The sequence below is a fragment of the Rattus norvegicus genome, chromosome 15 (genome assembly GCF_021556685.1).
Source record: "Rattus norvegicus strain SHRSP/BbbUtx chromosome 15, alternate assembly SHRSP_T2T, whole genome shotgun sequence".
Classification (NCBI taxonomy): domain Eukaryota; kingdom Metazoa; phylum Chordata; class Mammalia; order Rodentia; family Muridae; genus Rattus; species Rattus norvegicus.
Window position 1 is genome coordinate 35,945,726 of NC_141548.1, and position 21,294 is coordinate 35,967,019.

General features: G+C 45.0%; 1 protein-coding gene across 5 annotated transcripts in view; it reads left to right on the forward strand.

Moving 5' to 3' along the window:
- Fgf9 (fibroblast growth factor 9) overlaps positions 1 to 21,294 on the forward strand; it is a 43,956-nt gene that overhangs the window by 1,984 nt on the left and 20,678 nt on the right. The window contains exons 1-2 of one of the 5 annotated variants that reach the window (NM_012952.2): positions 470 to 898; positions 11,053 to 11,156. In NM_012952.2, coding sequence (NP_037084.1) covers positions 622 to 898; positions 11,053 to 11,156 — 381 coding nt within the window. In that variant the 5' untranslated portion in view covers positions 470 to 621. Of the gene's footprint in view, positions 1 to 469; positions 899 to 2,611; positions 2,911 to 4,053; positions 4,295 to 11,052; positions 11,157 to 21,294 lie in introns of those variants that run through there. The other 4 variants (XM_087585018.1, XM_087585020.1, XM_087585019.1 and 1 more) reach the window with 4 other exon arrangements.

Here is a 21,294-nt window from a genome sequence, read left to right on the forward strand (position 1 = left end):
GTTTTTTTCTTCCTTCTTTTTGTTATATTATCCTTATTTTTTGGAGGAGGGACTGGGAGGAGAGATTTGTCGCCGCCGCCAACGTGAGATTTTTTTTTTCCCCTTGAAGGATTCATGCTGATGTCTGCAGAGTCGGTTAGAGAGTAAAAACAGCGCATGCCTTTCTGGAGTCAGGATCCGTAAATTCTGACGTAGCCCGAGCATCTTAAAAATCCCTGTAATATCGCCCAGGCACTTACGTTGCTATGGTCATTCTGATCTCTAAGCAAATGGAGAAACTACGGATTTTTTTCCCTTATTACGGTCGGATGGGATGAAGACCTTTCTGCCCGCTGGGAGTCGAGGCTCCGTATGTAGCGATGCATAGCTGTGTTGATCAATGTCAGTGTGTGAGTATGAAGTGGTGGCTTCTTAGACTATCAGTGGTTTGACCTTGAACCTGTGCCAGAGAAACAGCCGATTACTTTTATTTATGCATTGGATGGATTGAAGAAAAGAACCCTTTTTCCCTCTCTGTCTGCAACTGCAGCAAGGGAGGGGAGTTGGATATACCTCGCCTAGTGTCTCCTGGTTGATACCATCATTATTGTTTATTCTTGTGATTAAAAGCCGAGTCCTCTGATGGCTCCCTTAGGTGAAGTTGGGAGCTATTTCGGTGTGCAGGACGCGGTACCGTTCGGGAACGTACCGGTGTTGCCGGTGGACAGTCCGGTGTTGCTAAGTGACCACCTGGGTCAGTCCGAAGCAGGGGGGCTGCCCCGGGGACCCGCAGTCACGGACTTGGATCATTTAAAGGGGATTCTCAGGCGGAGGCAGCTGTACTGCAGGACTGGATTTCACTTAGAAATCTTCCCCAACGGTACTATCCAGGGAACCAGGAAAGACCACAGCCGATTCGGTAGGTATGCCTTTAACCCCTCAGTGTCCACGCGGTGACACGTTCAGATTATTAACTACCAGGAAGGCGGTGGTTAGACGGGGATGCTGGAAGGGCTATATTGTCATATTCATATCCTCCCACCCCCCACACCTTTGAGTATCTTGCCAGCCCAGGGAGGGAAAAAGCCTCCGGAATTGCAGATCTGCGGCTGGCATTGGTGCAACTCCACACTCAGAAGGCCCTTCTTTTCTTCTTCTTCCTCTTCTTTCTTTTTTTTTTTAAAGGGGGGGGGTAGTGAGTATGAATATAACCCAAATCCCAAGTTTTTTCATTAGATATGCGAGAAGATAAGGTTTACGAAGTTTCTTTCTAACGGACCCATTTCCACGAGTTTAAAGCTTTAATCACTAAGAACTTTAAACTGCGTCCACTTTTCTGTAGGTAGCCGGTATCTTGCTCAAATTAAGTTTCTCTCCCTTTCCATTTCCTCTAATAAGCATTCTGCCTGAATTGTAAATTAAGCGTGCTGTTTATTCCTGGTGCTGGTCTGAAAGCCTCGCAGGCGAAGATTGCTGGCTGTTCTGTGGGGAGCACTGAGGTCGTGTTTTAGATCCGAAACATCCGGGCAGAAGCTCCTGGGGGGGGAAAAGGACCCGAGTGGGGGGCCGAAATCCCACTAGGGGTGTCGGCTCTTACATCCATTGACTCCCAACCTCTGCTTTATAATTTCCACAGCCTGTAGCCTTGTGTGGGTTTCCTGGGTGGCTCTGGTGTGAGTGTTTGCGTGTGCTTGCAAAAGCTGCAGGCTCATTTCAAAGGACATTCCGAAGATTTCGTGTTCCGAGCAGGGTACTTGTGACTCAGCACCGAAGGCTGCAGACTCAGGTGGGGACTCTGCCCACTTTCATGCTTCCACACACGTGCCTGGCGGGGCACCTTCAGTGGTGGTGCAGTGCTAAGTCAGCGAACACAGTTCTGCCTGGTGTTGGGGAGGGGGCGGGGTGTGTGGAATCTAGGTTTCCCCTTTACTTAAAAAAAGAAAAAAAAATCGACAGTTTGGGCAACCAGACTGTTGGAAGGAGTTAACTCCTGAGTGAACCCACCTGACAACACTTAGACTAGGTCGTAAAACCAAGTCCTGTGGTGATTTTTCTTCCTCATGCCTTAATGCCAGATGTTGGAGGAAATCTAAACTACGTGCTAGCTTCGTGGACTGTGGATGTTGCCCGGAGGTGAGGAAGGTCCAGGCCTGGATGAAGATAGTCCAAATTCTTGAGGCCCAGGGTTTCTCCCTTGATTCACTACTGAGGCTGGGGTCGAAAGTGAACCCAGTCAATATGGCCAACTGACTTGTGTCCCCTCGCTGCTTAAAAACAGAAAGTGTAGCTCATCGCTGCGATGATTCCTTGGAAACCTAACTATCTTCCCACCACCCTGTAAGTAAACGCCGCTGCTGGCTGTCGCGGGGAAGACTAAACTTTACTGGAGTGCTTGTCTAGCTGGCCACCTTAAGGGCTGCTACGGAGCCGGGTTTTCCGAGCAAGACAGGCAGCGGGAGGCCGGTGGTGGCGGAGATAGAGTGTCCTGGCGGTCGGGGCAGCCTGCTTGATGCCCGGGCAGCCCGCTTGATGCCCGGGGCAGCTGGAGCCGGGTCCTCCCGCGCTCCCGGCCGGCAGGTGCGGGCTCAGCCCCGGGCCCCGCGCCGCTCTGGCTCCGCGCGGTCCTAAGAGCGCTCGGGTTCTAACTCCCTTTCCATGGTGCTCCTGTGCGCCCCTCGGTACTGCGGGGACCGCTGGGGTTCAGGGGAGGAAAGACAGGGGCCGACTCCCTTCTGACCGCGTGTAGGGTGTCCGACTTTTCTTTTTTGCCCTCGTTTAGTCCCTTTGCTTTCTCTTTGTGTGTGAGTGCGGGTCTGGCGGCGCTGACAGCCGCCGCCCGAGGAAGCGCGGTGGTGGTGTGCGGTGTGGGAACCGCCGGAGGTGCGCACCGCAGCCGGAGAGTTGGTGGCGGGGACCGAGGACAGACTGGAGGTTGGAACTGAGCTTCGCGGTCTCATGCAGGGTCCCCTCCCCACCCCCCTTCTTTCCGAAGCGCGCAGCGGGGTTTGGGAGAGTCGTAGGGCTCCGCTGGGTCTGGGAGGTGGGTCGGGGGCCCCTGGCCTGGCGAGGCCACAGTCGCAGGGGAAGGGGTGGGGGTGGGGGTGACAAAGGGCCTCGCCAGGCGGTGCAGGGGGTGGCATGCTATTGTTAACCACTAGCCTAGGGAAGGCATCCGGATCTAGTCTTGCGGGAGCAGAAGGCCGGCTGCACTCGGAGCGCAGGGCTGCAGGGGCGCTGCGACCAGCCAAATCCACCTTTATTGTGTGAATTACCGGGTCCCAACCAGGGGTGCCTCACAACTGGGCCCAGGTCAAGTGATAGCCCTCACACTCCGGGCCCCTCCACGTACCTTCGCCCCCACCTCCCAGTTTTCTTTCTTTCTTTTTAAAAATGCAGTAGTCACCCTTAAGATAGGACGTTTGCCACGCGCACTTGATACATCTGATATTGAGTCTCTGTGCTAGGCTGCAAGGGCGGGGAGCGCGCGCGTTCAGGGGTCAGCGGACAAGGACTGCAGGTACCGCCCGCCGCAGAACCCAGACTATGGAACAAAAAGCCCCAATCTCCTCACCCCGCCCCGATCCTAGAGGTTGGAGAATGTGTCGCCAAGGAAGTGACATCTCTACTCTCGGGTTCCGCACAGTGTGTGTGTGTGTGTGTGGGGGGGTGTTGTTAGGAGGGAAGCGGAAGCCCCGGCCCATGCTGGGGACCCCGGGTGCAAGTATAGCAGGTCGGCCCGGTGTCTGCCGCGGGGGGGAAGGGCGCGCCTGGCTCTTGGCGGTGCCACTCACCCTCGTTCGGATGGAGCTGAGTGGGCGGTTGTGCGCAGTGGGGGTGGGGAAGGAGGGTTATTTAAGTCTTTCATCCGGTTGCAGTGAGAAGCGGGCCCCCGGGGTGACAGCAGTGCCGCGGTCTCCCGCTGCTGCTGCTGCGGCAGGTCCCAATATTAGCAACCTCTGCAGCGCCGTGCGTGTGCCGGGAGCCTCCGCGCCCTGCCTCCTCAGCCCCGCCCTCAGGGAGTTGCGTCGGCGCTAGGACCCGGCGGCGCGGAGCCGGGCGGGGCGGATGGGCTGCGGGGCGCACCTGGCGTCCGCGCCGCCTAGGCTTCACCTTCCACCCCCTCCCCGCAGCCAGGGCCTCCGCGCCTCCTTGGCTCCTCCCTGGGGACTTCGTCTTCTCCCTGGGTTTCAGAGTAGCTGTAGGTGGGGTGGGTTTACACCTCGATTAAAATAGAAGGTGCGTTTTCTACCTGAAAAGGAACGGCAGAAGGAAACGTGCTGGGCCAATGCTTTCTGCCGCCCCCGAGCCGCCGCAGGTGACTGCCGCTGCTGGCACGCTCGGCGGGGCGGGACAAGGCCGAGGCCGTGCGGGGGACCTGGGGGTGAGGGAATCTCAGCGCTGCAGGGCTGCAGGCGGGCCGGGGAGTTGAAGGTGGGAACTTAAGGAGTCCTTTGTTTTTCCTTGGGGGTGATGGGAGCTGGGAGGAGGGGACCATGGGTCCTGTCTCTGAGTGATGGCCTGGGAAGCAAGTATGTGTTTTTTACTTGGAAGGGCTTTCTGGTCTTGCTAGCTGTTAAGACAATGAGCAGAAATTAAGTAGGCAGTTCAGAGTAATGAAAAAGTGAACGCTGGGCCTGTGGAGGCTGAAGCAGGCCTACCTCCTGGTCTGGGGCTGGTGACTCAAGATGCTTCTAGAACCCTACATTGGCACTCCTGCTTGTGAGCCATTTGAGGGGCAGGACCTGGCCTGTTAAAGGAGCAGGGTGTCAGATGTTGGTGGTATTAGGTGGGAGAAAGAAGATGGTGTGATTAAAATAATAATAATAAAACGAAGTTAAACCGTATTTGCAGGGTTTTGCAGAAAAAAACAAAGTTCGATTCTTTGTGCCTTGGCTTTTTCAGTACTGCACAGAGGAAAGCCTTCATAACTAAGAGCCGCCTTTAAGCTTGCTGCAGGAAACTGGGCTATCCATTCAACTGCTGCTTCCCGAGGGACACAGCTTTGTTCAAGCTGGTTCAGGGATTCCTAGATTCAGGCTGTGTGATGACCCTCTGGGGCTCCATGTGACTACTATGGGGTGTGTGAAGCTGTGGAAGAGGAGCTTAGCCACTCCCTCCACCCACTTTTGAGACAGGCACTTAAGTAGCATAGGCTAGCCCACTACTGATCCACCTGCCCACAGCTCCCAAATGCTGGAATTACAGGCCTGGTATTACCATGTCCAGTTTCACCTTCCCCTTTTGGTAACCCCCATACCATATTTCTCTGTAAAATCTGGACCTTTTTTTTCTTTCTCTCTCCCCTACCCCCCATTTTCTTTTCTCTTCTTCCCACTTCCTCCTCAGTTTCTTCTTTCTCCTGTTTCTATTTCAACATAGTCACCAGGATAACTATGGTACCCAGGCTGGCCTGGAATTCTTGAGTTTAAGCTTCTTCTGCCTCAGTTTGTGGAGAAGCTGGACCACTGTCTACTCCACTGTACTGATATATATATATATATATATATATATATATAATATATATATCTTTGATAATTGCGTATATTTATACAATGAATCGTATTTTGATCATATCCGCCTCTTATTTCCTTCCTCTAGTTTATCCCAGGATACTTCTAACAGGTCCCTAACGTCATGGTGGTGACTGTTCCAGCTACCTCTTCCTCTTTCTGAGTCCAGTCAGTACGGCCCCTATATACACTTGGGTATGGGACTATCTAATGAAGCAACCCACCGGCAGCCCAGCCACACCCTCAAAGAAAAATGGCTCTTCCTCTGTTAGCAGCTGCTAACTGCCAAAGGCTCCCCAGCCAGGGGTGGGAGGTTATCTGCCTGTCTCCCATCCATGCTGGGACACTGACTGCCTTGATCCTATGCAAATCTTGTGCAGGTAACCTCATGTTAACAGTCATGTCATGTCCAGAAGACAGCATTTCACAGCATCCTTTCTATCTTTTGGCTCCCCCCCCCTCCTCTCAGGTGTTCTCTGAATTGCAGAGGGTGGTGGTGATTATAGATGTCCCCTTTAGGGCTGAGCGTTCAGTCACTTATTCTAAGTGATTTAATTAGGAGTCTCTGCATTATCAGCTTCCCACTGCAAAAGAAGCCTTAGTTAGAACCCAAAGTGAATATTTAAAGGGCAACTTGACAGCATGATAGTTTAGCAAAAATCCCAGTAGCAGATTCTACCCCAGGGCCTGTGGTTGCCAGTCACAGGCCGTTGACTAGGTTTATAGGGTCAGGTATGAGTTCTTTCCTACGAATCAGGTCTCAAATTAAGGCAGAGAGAAGTTGGTTATTCCTATAATGGTTGTGCCACTATCACATTGGTGGGCATGCCTCACCTGGCAGGTCCGTAGCACACAGGGTAAAACCATTGATATTTCTCTCCAGTGGTCTGTCTGACCCCCTCATCACCGTGAAAACTAGCCAGCAGAATGGACGTTTCCTGGTTAGTCTGAGGTTGAGTTCTCTATGTCCTGCAGCCAAATCGTGTGACAATAAGGTTTTATCATCTTGCGATGGTGGTCAATGAAGCGGTCAATACTGGTTTTGTTGTTTGATCTAAAGAGGGCACAGGTTAGGGTACAACAGCTTCTGTCTGTCATCTCTCCCATTTCCTATGGCTGGCTTTAGAGGTGAGGCACAGCGTAAGTGGACTTAGGAGGGTGGACTGACTAACCTTCAGTTAGGGACACAGCTGAACAGAACTAGGCACTCCAGTCACGAGTAGCCAGGGAGACTGGGGAGAGGGAGACCTAATCTGGGACTCTTCCAGAAGAAGTGTGTGACCAGTGAACTTTGGCTTTATCAGCCCCCGTGGGTCCTTATAGAAACGGTTCTCTGTGGTGGAAGAGAGAGGACAAATGTCACTTGTCTACCTGCAACCCAGTTACCATTCCCTGCTATGGCTTTTCTGAGCCTATTAGGTTGTGTGTGCTAGGAGAGAGAGGCCAAAATGTCAGTTTTAGGCCAACTCATTATTCTCCTTTTCCTCCTTCCTTTTTACTCCTCTCCTCCTTCTCCCCTTGATCTCGAAACATCCCATCTTTAGAACAGTCTCCCAGGTTGTCACTGACCTAGTATTGTCCATGTTGGTTACTCAGCTTTGCACAGGTCACCAGATTAGTGTAAGGAGTGCTCTGACCTCAGAGCGGTTGGCAGCACTTGCTTGGTACCAGCTGAGGGCTTGATCTGCTGGAGTGCAGAATCGTAGAGCTCACTGTGGACAAGGTGGTACGAGGAATGATAAAGATTCCAGTCTGCATGGGGTGGGGTCTGGCTACCCTGTTGCCAGGACTCCCTGACCTTACCACACTGGCGCTTTCTGGGTGTGGGAGAAGGACTGTGACTCACACGGTTGGGTGTTCTGCTTGCCCTTGGGTTATAGGGGTGACCTCATAAAAATCTGGACTGTTTTTTGTTTTTTTTTGTTTTTTTTGTTTTTTTTTTAGGTCCCTGCTCTAAAGGAGCTTCAGGGATATGGATGATGGTTTGAGGTGACAAAGTATTTCCACCTGGGTTCACTGGGTCCTGCTTCTTGCTGGGAGACCTCCCCAGACTCATTTCAGATTTTTCTATTTTCTTTTTCTTATGATACTCCCCTGACTTGTTCTTCTGTAACTGAACAAACCACTGGTCTCGTGTCCACCTGTTCCCTATATATCTGCCTCCCACTATGTGAGCCACACTGTCACCATGGGTCAGTTTATTGGTTCTTCTCACTACAGCAGCCCCTTCCTCTGCTAGCTTCACTTTTTACTATGTCTGAAAATGTTAAATGGAATATTTCAGAAATAATTCAAAAATTTAAACACCTTTTATTACACTATCCATTACTGGCTCTATTTTTATTAGTTACTATTAACCCCCTAGGGGGGCTAATTTGTAAATTAAATTTTGCCATGAGTATATATATACAGGATAAAACAGTATAAATAGGGTCTGGGGTGCTATGGCTTCGGGCATGCAAGGAATGTCTCTCCACAGATAATGATGAAAGGATGACCACTGAGCAGGAGGCAGGGCCTACGCTACATATTTCTCTCATAGTTTTATATTTAATAAGCGGCATGATGGTTGGTTGATATAATCCCTCAATAATAGGTCACTGTCTAAAAAAGTAAAAGCATATGTGTTTTAGCTATTATATCAATAACTAGAAAAAAACAAGATAAAAATACTAATATTTTCATCTTCATATTAAGTAATAGTCCCAGAGATAAGTGTATAAAAGTGGCAAGAAATTACAGATACAAACCCCAAAAAGTTAGGGCCAACTGCTCAATGTGCACAGAACTCATGGAAACAGGTCTTCCAGTCTGAGTGACTTGAGGAAATTCCAATTGTCCTTTTGTACTCTGGGGATGAAGACATTGCAGTGCCCAGGACTGTCCTAAAGACTGGAGAAGCCGACTTCTCATGCTTAGGCATTTGGCTGTTACATGATCCTTACTGTAGTCATTACTACTGTTCTTGCTATTCATGGACCAGTCAGTGAGGTAGTTTTTGAAATTGTACTCTCTGTTGGATCTGGTCGAGCTGTTGGTGGGTTATTAGCTCTCAGAGCTGCCTTGTGTGTAGAGGAGACAGATCATTGTGTGGCCTCTAAGAGGACAGGAATGGCTTTTAGTTTTATGGTTAACCCTTTCCTCATTGACCTGGTAAATTAAATTGCACAATCCTCAAAGTGGGTGAAATGTTTCCTGTATTTCATTTTACAATGAAAGGCATGAAGTAAGTCCTTATGCTAATCTCAGGATTTATACGGCCTTGATTAGGGTGCACTTTTGTGGGGGATACTGAGAAAAGAGTTTTGTATGTGTTTCTTAATAATGTGAAGGTGTTTCAATTTTGATTATTTTGAGTCATAAGGGTTAGAAATGGTATCATGAAATAAAATGACTGCATCATAATTTAAGTATATCTCCTGTTCAATAAATCTCAAGGAGATGTTGCCTCTTCAGCCTTCCCATTTGCTTTGTGAAGGAGGGAAGGCTAGTGATACACTGGTTTGTGTCTGGTGTCTGGTCAGAGAAAGTTACAAGTTAGAACTTGACATGTAAGGGGTGATTTTACTGTTATTACAATCTTTTGTTCTGTTAGAATAAAGCATGTGAGCAGGCTTTCTGTAAGCATAACATAAGGACCTTCGTAACATTTTGTACATCTACAAGGACAAGTGATACTGTGTGTACAAGAGTGATACTATGTGTACAAGAGTGAGTGATACTATGAGTACAAGAGTGAGTGATACCATGTGTATAAGAGTGAGTGATACCATGTGTACAAGAGTGAGTGATACCATGTGTACAAGAGTGAGTGATACCATGTGTACAAGAGTGAGTGATGCCATGTGTACAAGAGTGAGTGATACCATGTGTACAAGAGTGAGTGATACCATGTGTACAAGAGTGAGTGATACCATGTGTACAAGAGTGAGTGATGCCATGTGTACAAGAGTGAGTGATACCATGTGTACAAGAGTGAGTGATGCCATGTGTACAAGAGTGAGTGATACCATGTGTACAAGAGTGAGTGATCACCTTGTAATTGAGTTTCCTTTTGACTGAACCCTTTATTACATTTATGGAGTCAGAGTCTTCATTTCATAACAGCCCAGTCTAGTTCATGATTGATGGAAAAGTTATTGTTTTTTGCCTATATAAATGCTTTTTTCATTAGTCACAGGAGCCTTACTTTAGTATACATATAACATACTATTATATATAATATATACATTAATATATTAATATATTAATATATCATATTACATAGATCATTAGCATATATACATTGATTTTTACCAAACTTTTATAATATGTAGTTATTCTAAAAATTTAAACATATATTAATATATATTAATATATTATATATATTTCACTTATACTGTTACCATAGCCTTTTTTCCCTCCCTTTTCTATGTTCTTAGATGTAAGTACACTTTCTCAATGACTGAAGATATTTTCAAAATAAGCTGTATAAAATATTTGGTATGCACTGCCACAAGATCTACACAAAGTGTAGCACTTTAATTTATAGCCAGAGTGGGAGTGTGGCCAAGCACAGAGATGATTAGCAGCATCTGTGTATCCTGCGGGATGACCATCTTAAAGCAACAGTAGACTCGGAGACTGAAGCTGCTGTTGTGTGGCCATAAAACTCTGGATTGATGCCCAGCTTAGGTGTTATTTTTAGTAAGGTAAGCAAGGCAAAAGAAGGAAGTGAAAGGGATCGTTATATTGATTTGATTTGAGGAAAGAGTATTCCATGCCTATTTTAATCGGGAGCATTTTTTCTTTCTTTCTTTTTTCTTTTTATGGACCAGCATTTCCTCCTCCATTATTAAGATGTTTTAATTGTTTAACTATTCTTTGAAGTTTAGGCAAGAACAGAAAAAGAATCACCACCCTGTTTAAGCAGAGACACTTGAGGTGTGTGTTTGGCACTTTATGACTTTCAAATGGAGGTTATTCAATTGAGGACTAGATCATTTTCTGGATAAGCTGGGGAAGGCTTTAATTAGCACCTCACTATTATTTTTAGACACATAATATTATTCTCTGAATAGAATTTTGAAAAATTATTTGCGCATATGTAATATATACATGTACACATTCACATATGCACTTATGTATGCAATATACAAATTGTGATTGTGTTTATTTCTCCCAGGCCCAGAGAACAATAAATAAAAATTCAAAGTTCCCAATATAAATACTTAATTTTACATATATAAAATGGAAATATATCATTTCCCTTTCAAGTATACTCTTAGCTCATTAGGACATATACATTGATTTCATCAGACTTGTCATTTAGAATGTTTAGTTATTCTAAAAAATTTAAACTGTGTTAGTTATTAGGTAAAGGTTGTCCCATTGTGATAATTTAGTGTTTGACTATGATAAAGTAGAATTTATTTGGAACATCAGTTTTTTAGGGCTGAAGTCGTGTCTGAGGTGCTCCAAGTCGGAAGCTGGGCCTGTTTCCTGACTGAAGCCCCTGGGCATACTGCGGCTCTAGGGAGATGCTTTGGGGCTCTAATTCTCCTGTCTGCTGTTTATCTCACAGGCATTCTGGAATTTATCAGTATAGCAGTGGGCCTGGTCAGCATTCGTGGTGTGGACAGTGGACTCTACCTCGGCATGAACGAGAAGGGGGAGCTGTATGGATCAGTAAGTAACAACAGGCACTTTGATAACACCATTTTTGCTAGGTTGAAGAAGAATCAAAAGGGAAACTGAGTCTGGAAGGCGAATGGGAGATTTTACTTTCTGAGGCATGTTGTTTCATTACAATTCTGTATCTTCACTAGACCAAATTTGCCAAGAAAATGCTTTATTTACTTGCCAAGCCATCTTCATTATCAAGTAAATAAAAATTCACAAGTGTGAAAAATCCATCTTCTTGTATTGAATGGGAGTTATTTTTGAAATGAATTGAAATGATCCCCAAGCTTTGCCAAGCATTGTAATTAAAACTAGAAATAGGTCGTGCAGTGAGAGTCCAAACCCTTTCTCTGAACAACACAAGATTTCCATTATGCAGGAGAGACGGAGGTGGAAATTATTGTCAGAGAGTCTTGTATGTGACTAAGGGTCCAGCAGCACTGTAATTATGTGCGAGCATTATGAGTTTCTGTTTCCCCATTCTCACTTTCTATCCTTACTAGCTTGGAAGGTCCTTATGGTGATGGAGTATTTGTTGTAACCTGCCAGTGGTCGGGAACTGTGCCTGATCCTGGGGTGTAGCTGTGAGTGACATCAAGTCTCTGGTTCTGCTCTGCTAAAGGGTGGTTGGTTTAGTTCTCATGCATCTTCCCAGTTCTCATAGTGTTGGAACATGTCACCTGCATGGAACAGGGTAGGAGTTTAGTATTTTTGCTAGACATTGAATAGGATGACTGGATCATTAATTACTGTTTGGAACACAGTTCATCAGCAGTGTTTTGAACAAAACACTTTAAGGTTTACATTATCATGTACATTAAGGCCTATTTATTGGTGGTCAGGTGACCATTTAATTCAAGTTACTTGAACTATAAAAACTTGGATTAGTGCTTACAAAAGTTGGAATGTAGAGGAAGCTCAGACAAGAAAACATTCTGAAGTTCTCAGTTATTACAATTGTAAGACAGCATGGTCCTAGATACACCTCTCTATTACCCATATTCTAGTTTTGGTTTTAGATTAAAAAAAAAACTTCTTTGTATAAATGTTTTGTCTACATGTGTGCATACATGGCATGTGCATGCAGTGTCTTCAGAGGCCAGAAGAAAGCATCAGATCCCCTGGAACTGGAGTTACAGATGGTTGTGAACTACCTTGTGGGTTCTGTGAACAGAACCAGCATGTGCCCCTAACTGCTGAGCCATCTCTCGCCCCCGTATCCTCCTTTTAAAATATGTGTACACACACATAGTGCAAAGTTTCACCCCAGTATTACAAATGGAAAAATTATACCCTGTATAACCTGAATATTTTACACATTTAAAAGTTTTAAAAAATGAATTTTAAGTATACAGAAGAATGTTCTATTAGTATATTTTTGCACACATGTTAAACTTTGTTTGGATTTTCCCCTTCATTACCCTTCCTTCTTATTTTCTCTCTTTCCTCATGTAGTTCTCCTGTTTTATTTTTATTTTTTTAAACAAGATGGGGATTTTTAGAAAAAATTTATTTATATGAGTATACTGTAGCTGTCTTTAGACACACCAGAAGAGGGCATCAGACCCCATTACAGATGGTTGTGAGCCACCACGTGGTTGCTGGGATTTGAACTCAGGTCCTCTGGAAGAGCAGTCAGTGCTCTTAACCGCTGAGCCATCTCTCCAGCCCCAGTTTTCCTGTTTTTGTGTCATATACATACATGTGTATAATAAATACTGTTGAATCTAGATCTTATGTGTAAGAGAAAGCATGCAATATTTGTCTTTTTCTTTTGTATTCTCTCCTTTCTGTGTCTCCACCTTTTAGACTTCTCCCCCCCCCCCACTCTTACCCAGACTCTCATTCTGTGATCTTTGTTTGGCTTATTTAGTTTAACATGATTTTCAAGCTCATCTATTTTTCTACAAATTTATTTAGTTATAAATTCTTCCTTATAACTAAACAAAACCTCACTGCGCCGTGTGCCACATTTCCTTGTCCACACATGTGTTGATGAAGCTGGTTCCGTATTTTGGCTGGGAAGAACTCACACTATTTTTACAGTCATAGGATGTACTTTTTCTACTTTAGAAGAATTTTCCACTATGCCTACTTGGTTTGGATATTTGAGTACTTTTTAGAAGTTCTTCTTGAAAAAGAGAATAAAGTATTTTAAAAATGTTTGTTTGGTATAGAATTTAATCTAGCTTCATAAATCCAGGTCTTGGCATATATACAATTACTTATTTTCTAAATGAAATAAGTACTTTGCTGGTACTTTTTAAGTGCAAGGATAGATCTGTAAGATGTAATTATAAAGTGTTTTAAAACAAAAGTCTACAGAATGATTTTCTCTTTTTGACATGCTCTTATTTTTTTTTTTCTTTTTGGATTTAATTAATTCAATCCCAGTTGAATACAATACAAGGCATTTTGTTTGTATGTAGAACGACATACTGCCCTTCAGTGGGTTGAACGGACTATATAGAGTTTTTTATTTCTGTATTGTTATTTACTTTTTTAGAGACTGGGTCTCATTCTGTCGCTTGGGATAGCCTTGAACTCTGCATCGTCTTCCCCAGCACTGAGATTACAGTCATGTAGTACAACACCTGGCAGGGGCCCAATACCGGAAAAAGGTGTTTTTATCTAGCAAGTATTAATCTCAGGATATGAATGTTAAATGTCTTAGTTATATATAGAAATATAGTTCATATAGGCACTAACATAAAATATGCGTCAGAATAAGTGTTTGTGTAGATGTAGATGCCATTTGCTCCCTGCTCTAAGGGCTGCCTTGCACGCCCCTCTGGAAAGTTCTCCCCAGCTGACCAATAACTAGACTGTCAGATGACATGGCCAGCATGATTCATACTCTGAGATTTATTGGCTGACAAGGGGAGCACACCTAACTCCATGTTCAGCAGTGCCATCTGCAGGATTTTGCACTGGCTTGAGTTTTTTTCCCAAGTGGATCCTTTCAGTCACTTCTGGAAGCGGAACTGTTTCAGCTGTCAGTCCCAGCTGTGTCCTCTAGGGCTTTTGAGCACAAACAGTATGTGATTAGAAGCGGGTTTGTAGGCTGTGGTAGCACATGCCTATAATCCCAATGCTTAGAAGGGTGAGGCAGGAGGATTGCTGCAAGCTGGAGGATAATCTGGGCTACATAGACAGGTCATGTTACTTGAGTTGTGAGCTCTCAGCTGTTCCTGCCAGATACCATGGGTCCACCACCATGGACTGTAAGCGTAGGAGCCATAGCCCTATTAAATACTTTCTTTTATTTAAAACAATCATTCAATCAAACAAATGCCCAAAACAGAACCAAAAACCAAACCAAACCAAACCCCAAGCACTAGCTGGGTGTGCTGGCGCAGGCTTTTAGTTGCAGCACTAGGGTTGAGTTTGAGACAGTCTGGTGTACTGTTTCAGGCTGACCAGTGCTCCACAGTGAGACCCTGTGTCAAAACAGCAACAAGAACCCCAACCCAAACTAAACAAAAAAAATAGTAGACTTCTTCCCTCCTTCCCCATGGCCACAGTCAGTTGGCAGTCCTAGCTGTGCATTCCAGTGAGGGAGAGCAAGGGACACATAGGACCTGTCTTCTGGGTCAAGCGTCTTTGGGATAGAGATCCCTCTTAGGACAGAGTGCTGTCAGAGACACTTGTGTGTTGTGATCTCTCTGTGGAAGCATGCTTTCAGATGTTCCCCTGCCCCGGAGCCTCTAAGCATCAATACCTTCTCCACAGTGATGTCAGAATTGCCCTCTGCAACTTGATCAGAGGGTCAGGTTGCTGAGATGTCTTCAGCGTTTCCCCGGAAGCACACGCTGCCCTTCTGTACAGCATTCCACACTTCTCACTGAGCTTGTTGCCTGGGTCTACATCGCTGGTGTCAGGTTGCCTATCTGTTTCTGCATGTCATTTGAATCTATCCACTGTTCCCCAGATGTCATGAAGTCTGGCTTGTGCATGTGGGTAAGGTAGTGCCCGTCCGGAATACCTTTGTCTCACCTTCTCCACTTGATGAAATAGCACCCTTTAATTAAGGTCCAGTGGAAATATTACCCGTTCTGCAGAGCCTCCTGCAACCCCAGCTGTGGTTCTGCGTATTCTAGTTAGCGTGTCTCGTTTGTCCTGGGAGCTGCTTTACACCTCCATCATTATGCAGGCAGCACTATGATTGGTAGGGTAGTCCAGCGTGTTTCCCATAGCGGATCCAAAGGACCTGGCCACCCCTCATTTTACCTCCTAATGTTACCTAGTACGTAGCAGTGACCCTTGAGGAGGGAGGAGCTCAGTAAATGCTTCTTGGGGGGAAATGAATAGCATGGTGATTGCTTTCCAGCTCTTCTACAAGCTGTGCAGATAGCGACCTTGATGCTTCTCCATCTGTACAATGAGTGTACTCAGGATCCTAGTTGTAGGAGGAGCCTTTCCCTCAGCCCTATGCCTAATTGGGCCGTGCCCATGCTGTCCCTGGTGTGCATAGCCCAAAGGGGATGCAGCTGCAGCTGGAGCAGAGATAGCAGCAGAGCGTGGCCCGGCTCCCGTTCTGCCTCCTGCTCCTGTTCGCCTCTTCTAAGATGAAGCACACGAGCCTGACCCTTCAGCTGAGGTTCGCACTCTGGATGGACTCCAGAGTCCAGAGTTTGCATTTCCTGGGCCTTCTCTGTCTCGCCTCTGATCTCTTTCCCCAACCCCCACACAAAATGGTTGTGCAAGATCTTTTCTCCTCCACTGGGCAGAGCTGGGAGGAGAGCTCCCTGGGCAGCAGGGTTTTCCCTTTGCTGTGTCCTCATATGGGAGATTTGGAGAGTGGGGTTGAGAACTCTGCTCCCTTTGGGCCCTTTCGTGATTTCCATTAGGTTTTGTGGTTATTCTGACCCCTGTGGCCATGGGAATGAGAAGTAACCAAAACAGCTTGTTCAGAGGCCACGAGATCGAAGGAAGACAAGAAACAGGCAATGGTGTTGGTGAGCACCCTTACCTGTGTGATGGGACACACATCTCAGTTACCAAAGGGAAGATCTGTTAAAAAGCGTTGAGAAGGTGGATAACAAGCGAAAGAAAGCAAGTAGGTTTGGGGAAACAGGAATCACTCCTGTTAAACAAACCACTGCAACATGTAGTGATGTACTTTTGTATTTGGGGGTTAATTATTCATTCATTGATTCATTCATTCTCTCTCTCTCTCTCTCTCTCTCTCTCTCTCTCTCTTTCTTTCTCTCTCCCTCTCTCTCTCTTTCTCTCTCCCCAACCCACCCTGGTTTTAAGCACATCCTAGGGCTAGATTAAAGGAGACATAAGTGAATGGGTGAAACTTCTTAGAAAAATAGAGGGGATGCCAATGTGACAATGTAGTCGCCGGAAAAACTGTGTTGCTAATGAGTCACACTTTAATTAAAAGGAGAATTTGAATAATTTTTACATTGGGTGTGGTCTGGATATTGTTCTCAGGTCCCAATTCATGTGTGTCCTTTTCATTCATATCTTTTAGAGACATTCATAGCAACTTGCTGTCTGGCCCTCTGATATAGTCCACACCGTGGAGCAGTGCTCAGAAATCTGGCAGGAGAAATAGCTTTGTAAATAGTTTGGTGCAATGTAAGATTTACTGTAATTGAAGAATGCTTAAATGTCTTGGAGCCACAGAGGGGAGTTTAAAGAACTACTTGGAAATGTGTATTGTAGCATTTAAAGTGGATTTTGAGGGATGGCTAGAAGTCTCAATAAAGTGTGGAAGACAGGTTAGGGCATATAACATTTAAGCTTTATAAAGATCAGAAAATCCTGTCTGGTTGAAATTCGGAGAGAACGTTAGGTTACATGCATGTTCATGCATGTGCCTCCACCTGACTAGACAACTGGGGGTTTCAGTTTGCATCTGTCACCTTTATTCATTTCAAAGAGACTAGAGCTATGGCTCAGGTTAGTACTGTTAGTGGTTTAATCTAAATTATCTAATTGTTATCAAGGTACTTTAAAACACCAAGAATAACTGATTATAACAAGCAAATATTAAAAAGAATGCTTTCAAAAAATGAGTTTGCTTCAAGAAACTGGAGTCATCTGGCCCTCCCATTTAGGAAAAGGTAGCACTCACTAAATTAACCCAGAGTGTGGGGAGTGTAGCTGCGAGCGAGAGGACAGCACCAGACAGAAAGGCTGGCATTTCTGGTTTATCTCTGGCCTCACATTTCATTCTTATTGGTCTTTTACTAGATGCAGATTTTGAAGCCAGAGTCTCTCCATAAGCATTCTGTTTCCCAGAGGCTCAGTCACACACAGTGTGTGCAGTCGGCATGTGGTGAATGTTCACTGACCCAATTTCTTAGCCTGCTTCAGCCTCATACACAGACAGAGTGTGCTGGGACGTCAGGCTGTGGGGCTGTGCACTTACAATAACCAGGTTTTCCAGGGCCGCCATCTCCTTCAAGTACCAAATCAAAACAATAGAGTCTACATGATCTGCTCTGAGGCCCAGAACCTGCAGGTGCTGGGCAGACTCAGGCCAGCCTCCTGAGGCCTTCTACAGCACCCCCTCGGGTGCTTGTCCAGATAGGTGTTTGGTACTGTGGTTGTATTTCCAGGGATACAGTTGGACCCTGGATTCTTTGAATCTATATAATCTGTAGCCAAGGTACAATGGTACAACTGTGCTTCCAAAGAACATAAATGTTCTTTTAATTGAATACATTCCTGGGACAGGGGCTTGTTGGTTCTGAATGGAGACATATGGGCCAGATAATTTCTTGCACGATGTTTCTATGTTGTAGGGTCAGTATAGGGAACCTTGCAGCCACATCTGTCCCAGAACTGAGGAACAGGTCAATTCCTTTAAAAAGGAGCAGCAACAAGAAAACACGAAGAACCAGGGAGCATATTGTTATATGTCAGGGATTTGTTTCCAGGGCATCCACAGATAATGGTGTCTGTAGATGCTTAATTCTGCTTATATAACATGGTGTAATGCCTTTGTTGAACCCGTGTGCGTGTTCCTGTAGACTTCCAGTCATTTTCAGATGGTTTGTTTTACTTGATACACTGTACATAAGTACAGTTGCCCATATTGTCTAACACAGCCCCAAATTCTATGGAGATGATATTTGTATTGTGTTTAGTGAAGAATGACAAGAAAAAAATATTTGTACATATACAGGCCTAACAAAATTGATCTGTGGTTGCTTGACCATAGGTGTGGACTCAGGAGTACTGAAGAATGACTATATCTTAGATCCCAAGAAACCTATATTGGCTTTATTGTTACTATGTGTACATATAAACCATGAAACCAGGTATGAGTCCCTTATGCCTACACTTCTTTGACAACTGAAATCCAAGATATCTTTATGTTAATATAGGCCTATAAGAACAATAGGCCGCAAACTGATGTTGTAGTTTAACACTCGGATGATGTCACTTCAGTGATGTCTTCTCACTATGACGATGGAGGTCCTTGTAGCCCTGGCTTAGCCTTGCGTATGGTTAGCTGGCCTGCCCTTACAGTTGAGTATGTAGACAGAGAAGTCTTGATTCCTACCCCATTTGAATTATTGTGAGACCCAGTGACCCTCACTTGTTAGAAACCTACATGGTGGATCAAGGACCAAGTAGGCCTTTTTCTTTTCCTATTTATCCAGTCATGGGAAGCAGCACCATTTAGTACTAAAGGTCATTTTGGACCCAAATCCAGTTCTCCATCCCTTTCATGGGGGATTGGTCACAGGGCCCTCTTTGGATGCCAGGATCTTTGGCTGTTCAGGCCTTTTATATAAAAGGAACCTGCACACATTTCCCTTTTAAGCCATTCCTGGATGACTTGTAATAGATACTACCATGTAAATACTGTGGAAATAGTTGTACTGTTGCTGTTTTAGAAAAATGTCTGTACATGGTCAGTACACAGAAGGTTTTTCCCCTGCATGTTTTCGTTCTGTGGTTGGTTAAACATACAGATGCAGGGCCCACCGGTGTGGAAGGAGGGCTGTCTGCGTTCATGGGTGGCTATGAGGTTTGCACAAAGATCCTGAGTATATTCCCTTCACTTTCTGTTCCTTCATTTTCACTGAGATGAAGAGGAAGTGGCCCTTCTAGAGCTCGTTTCATGAGATCTTCCCATCCCTGTGTGGCTGTAGATATGAGTAGCTGGCCAGAGGAAAGGGCTGGGACATGCTGGACTATCTCTCTACCTTGACACTTGCTCTACCGGGGCAGCTTTTGAACAAGCAGGACAGCATTGTGTGTTCATGGAACAGTATAGCTTAGGAAATGGCAAGATGCCATCGAACATACTGATTCCTTTTCCTGGTGGTTCACTTCAAATTCCTTTGATAGGAGGTGCCTAGACATGTTCCATTCACAATCTTGAAACAATGAAGTTCATGGGAAGGAAATGAAAAGGTTCATTCATTGAATGATCAACAGATATCAGACATGCTCTGGGAATGGGTGGTTTTTTCAGCTGATGGTTTGAGTGATAAAGCATTATCTTATGGTTCATAAATGCATGGCCAGTTTTCAGGAAATTTAGCCATAATTCTTAGCTGATTAAGGGTGTTTCTCTGGGAGATCATCTTAGTTCTCAGTGTTCTTATGTCAGAGACAAGGAGTAAGATTTTAATGGATTGCCAACTTAAGATCACAGAAGACAGCAAGTGACAGGTGAGGTAAGTCAGAAAATCTCATTTCACACATATATACATGTTAGGGGTGACCGTTCATGAATATGTGGCCCAGTTGGTACAGTAATTGCTAGATATGTATAATAAAAGCTAGATATATACAAAGTTCAACCCTAGCACTCCAAAAATGAGGTGTGGTAGTACCTGCCTGAAATCCCAGTGTGTAGGAGGCTAAACAGAGTTAAATGTTGGCTTGGGCTAAATGATGCCCTGTCTCAAAACTATGACCATTTGTTTGTGTGAATAAATACTATTTTATCCAGAGTTAGCCACATGCTAGAGAGCGTCACATCCTTTCCACAGATGGGATTTTGAAGGAATGTTTTAGACTCATGTTTCTTTTGTGACAAGACTCCTGGCCTTTAGGTACTGAGAAATCCTCTTTGGGTCTTATAGTGTTGGGGTTTAGTTCCAGTTAGGTTGGCATTATTGGCAGGGCAGAGTAGCCACCTTGACTACTCGGGACTCACTCAGGACATGTCAGGTTGCTGCTGAGTTGGTGCACTTGACCTGGGGTTCTCATGTGTTGTTGAAGGGTTTCAGTTGTTTGTTTATTTCTGCTTGTGGTGTTGGAGGCGGAATACAGGCTTCACCCATGCTAGGCAAGTAAGTACTCTGCCAACAAGTCATGGCCCAGAGGAGACCGATTGACTCTTGAGCTGCTTCCAAAAGGTCGGAGGGCGGTGGCTCTGGATCCGGGGAGCAGACTAAGGAAGGCTTCCCAGGGACAGGTGCTCTCCCTACCTGAGCTGCCTTCTGTCTCCACCTACCCTGCTATTTCACTGCCATTTCCTGTTCTACATTGATCCCATCCTCAAAGTTCTGCTCCATTTCCTGTCAGATGCTGGTTAGGGAAGAATGGGTTTGGGAAGTAGTTTTGATAAAGTGGCCACTGCCTAAACCCAAGATTGGTTGCATTAGTGTTCCAAGTTACTCCTGATATGTAAAGCAAAGGCTTGAACGTAGTTGACACGTAATGAGTGTTAGATGGATGTGAGATTTCCAGTGAGATTCCAAATCTCTTTCCTTTTTTTTTCTTTTCGTTTCTAGCAGGTTTATTTATATTTCTCCATGCCTAGGGACAACTAAGATACACTTTAGCAGATAAATGTATAAGTGAGCTTTGGTATAACCTAAGAATACTCTGGTACATGTAGATAATGCAGTATTATTCAGCAATGAAAATAGACAAGCTTTCAAGCTATGAAAAGAAACGCAGGGAACTTAGACATGTATTACTGAATAAATTCTTTCCCCTTTCCATCCCTTCCTTCTCCCTACCTAGCTGCAATTCCTTCCTGCAGTTTATTTTCTAAGTAGCCATTTGGAACAAACAGATTTGGTGCTTTGGGGTTCCTGCAAGATTTTTTTCCTGGACAGCAAGTGTTAGGGGACTTTACAGTGGTTGCACTTGTCAGGGAGTTCTGATTGAAAGAATACTTTTGATGACAACCCCTAAGAATTCACAACGAACTGCT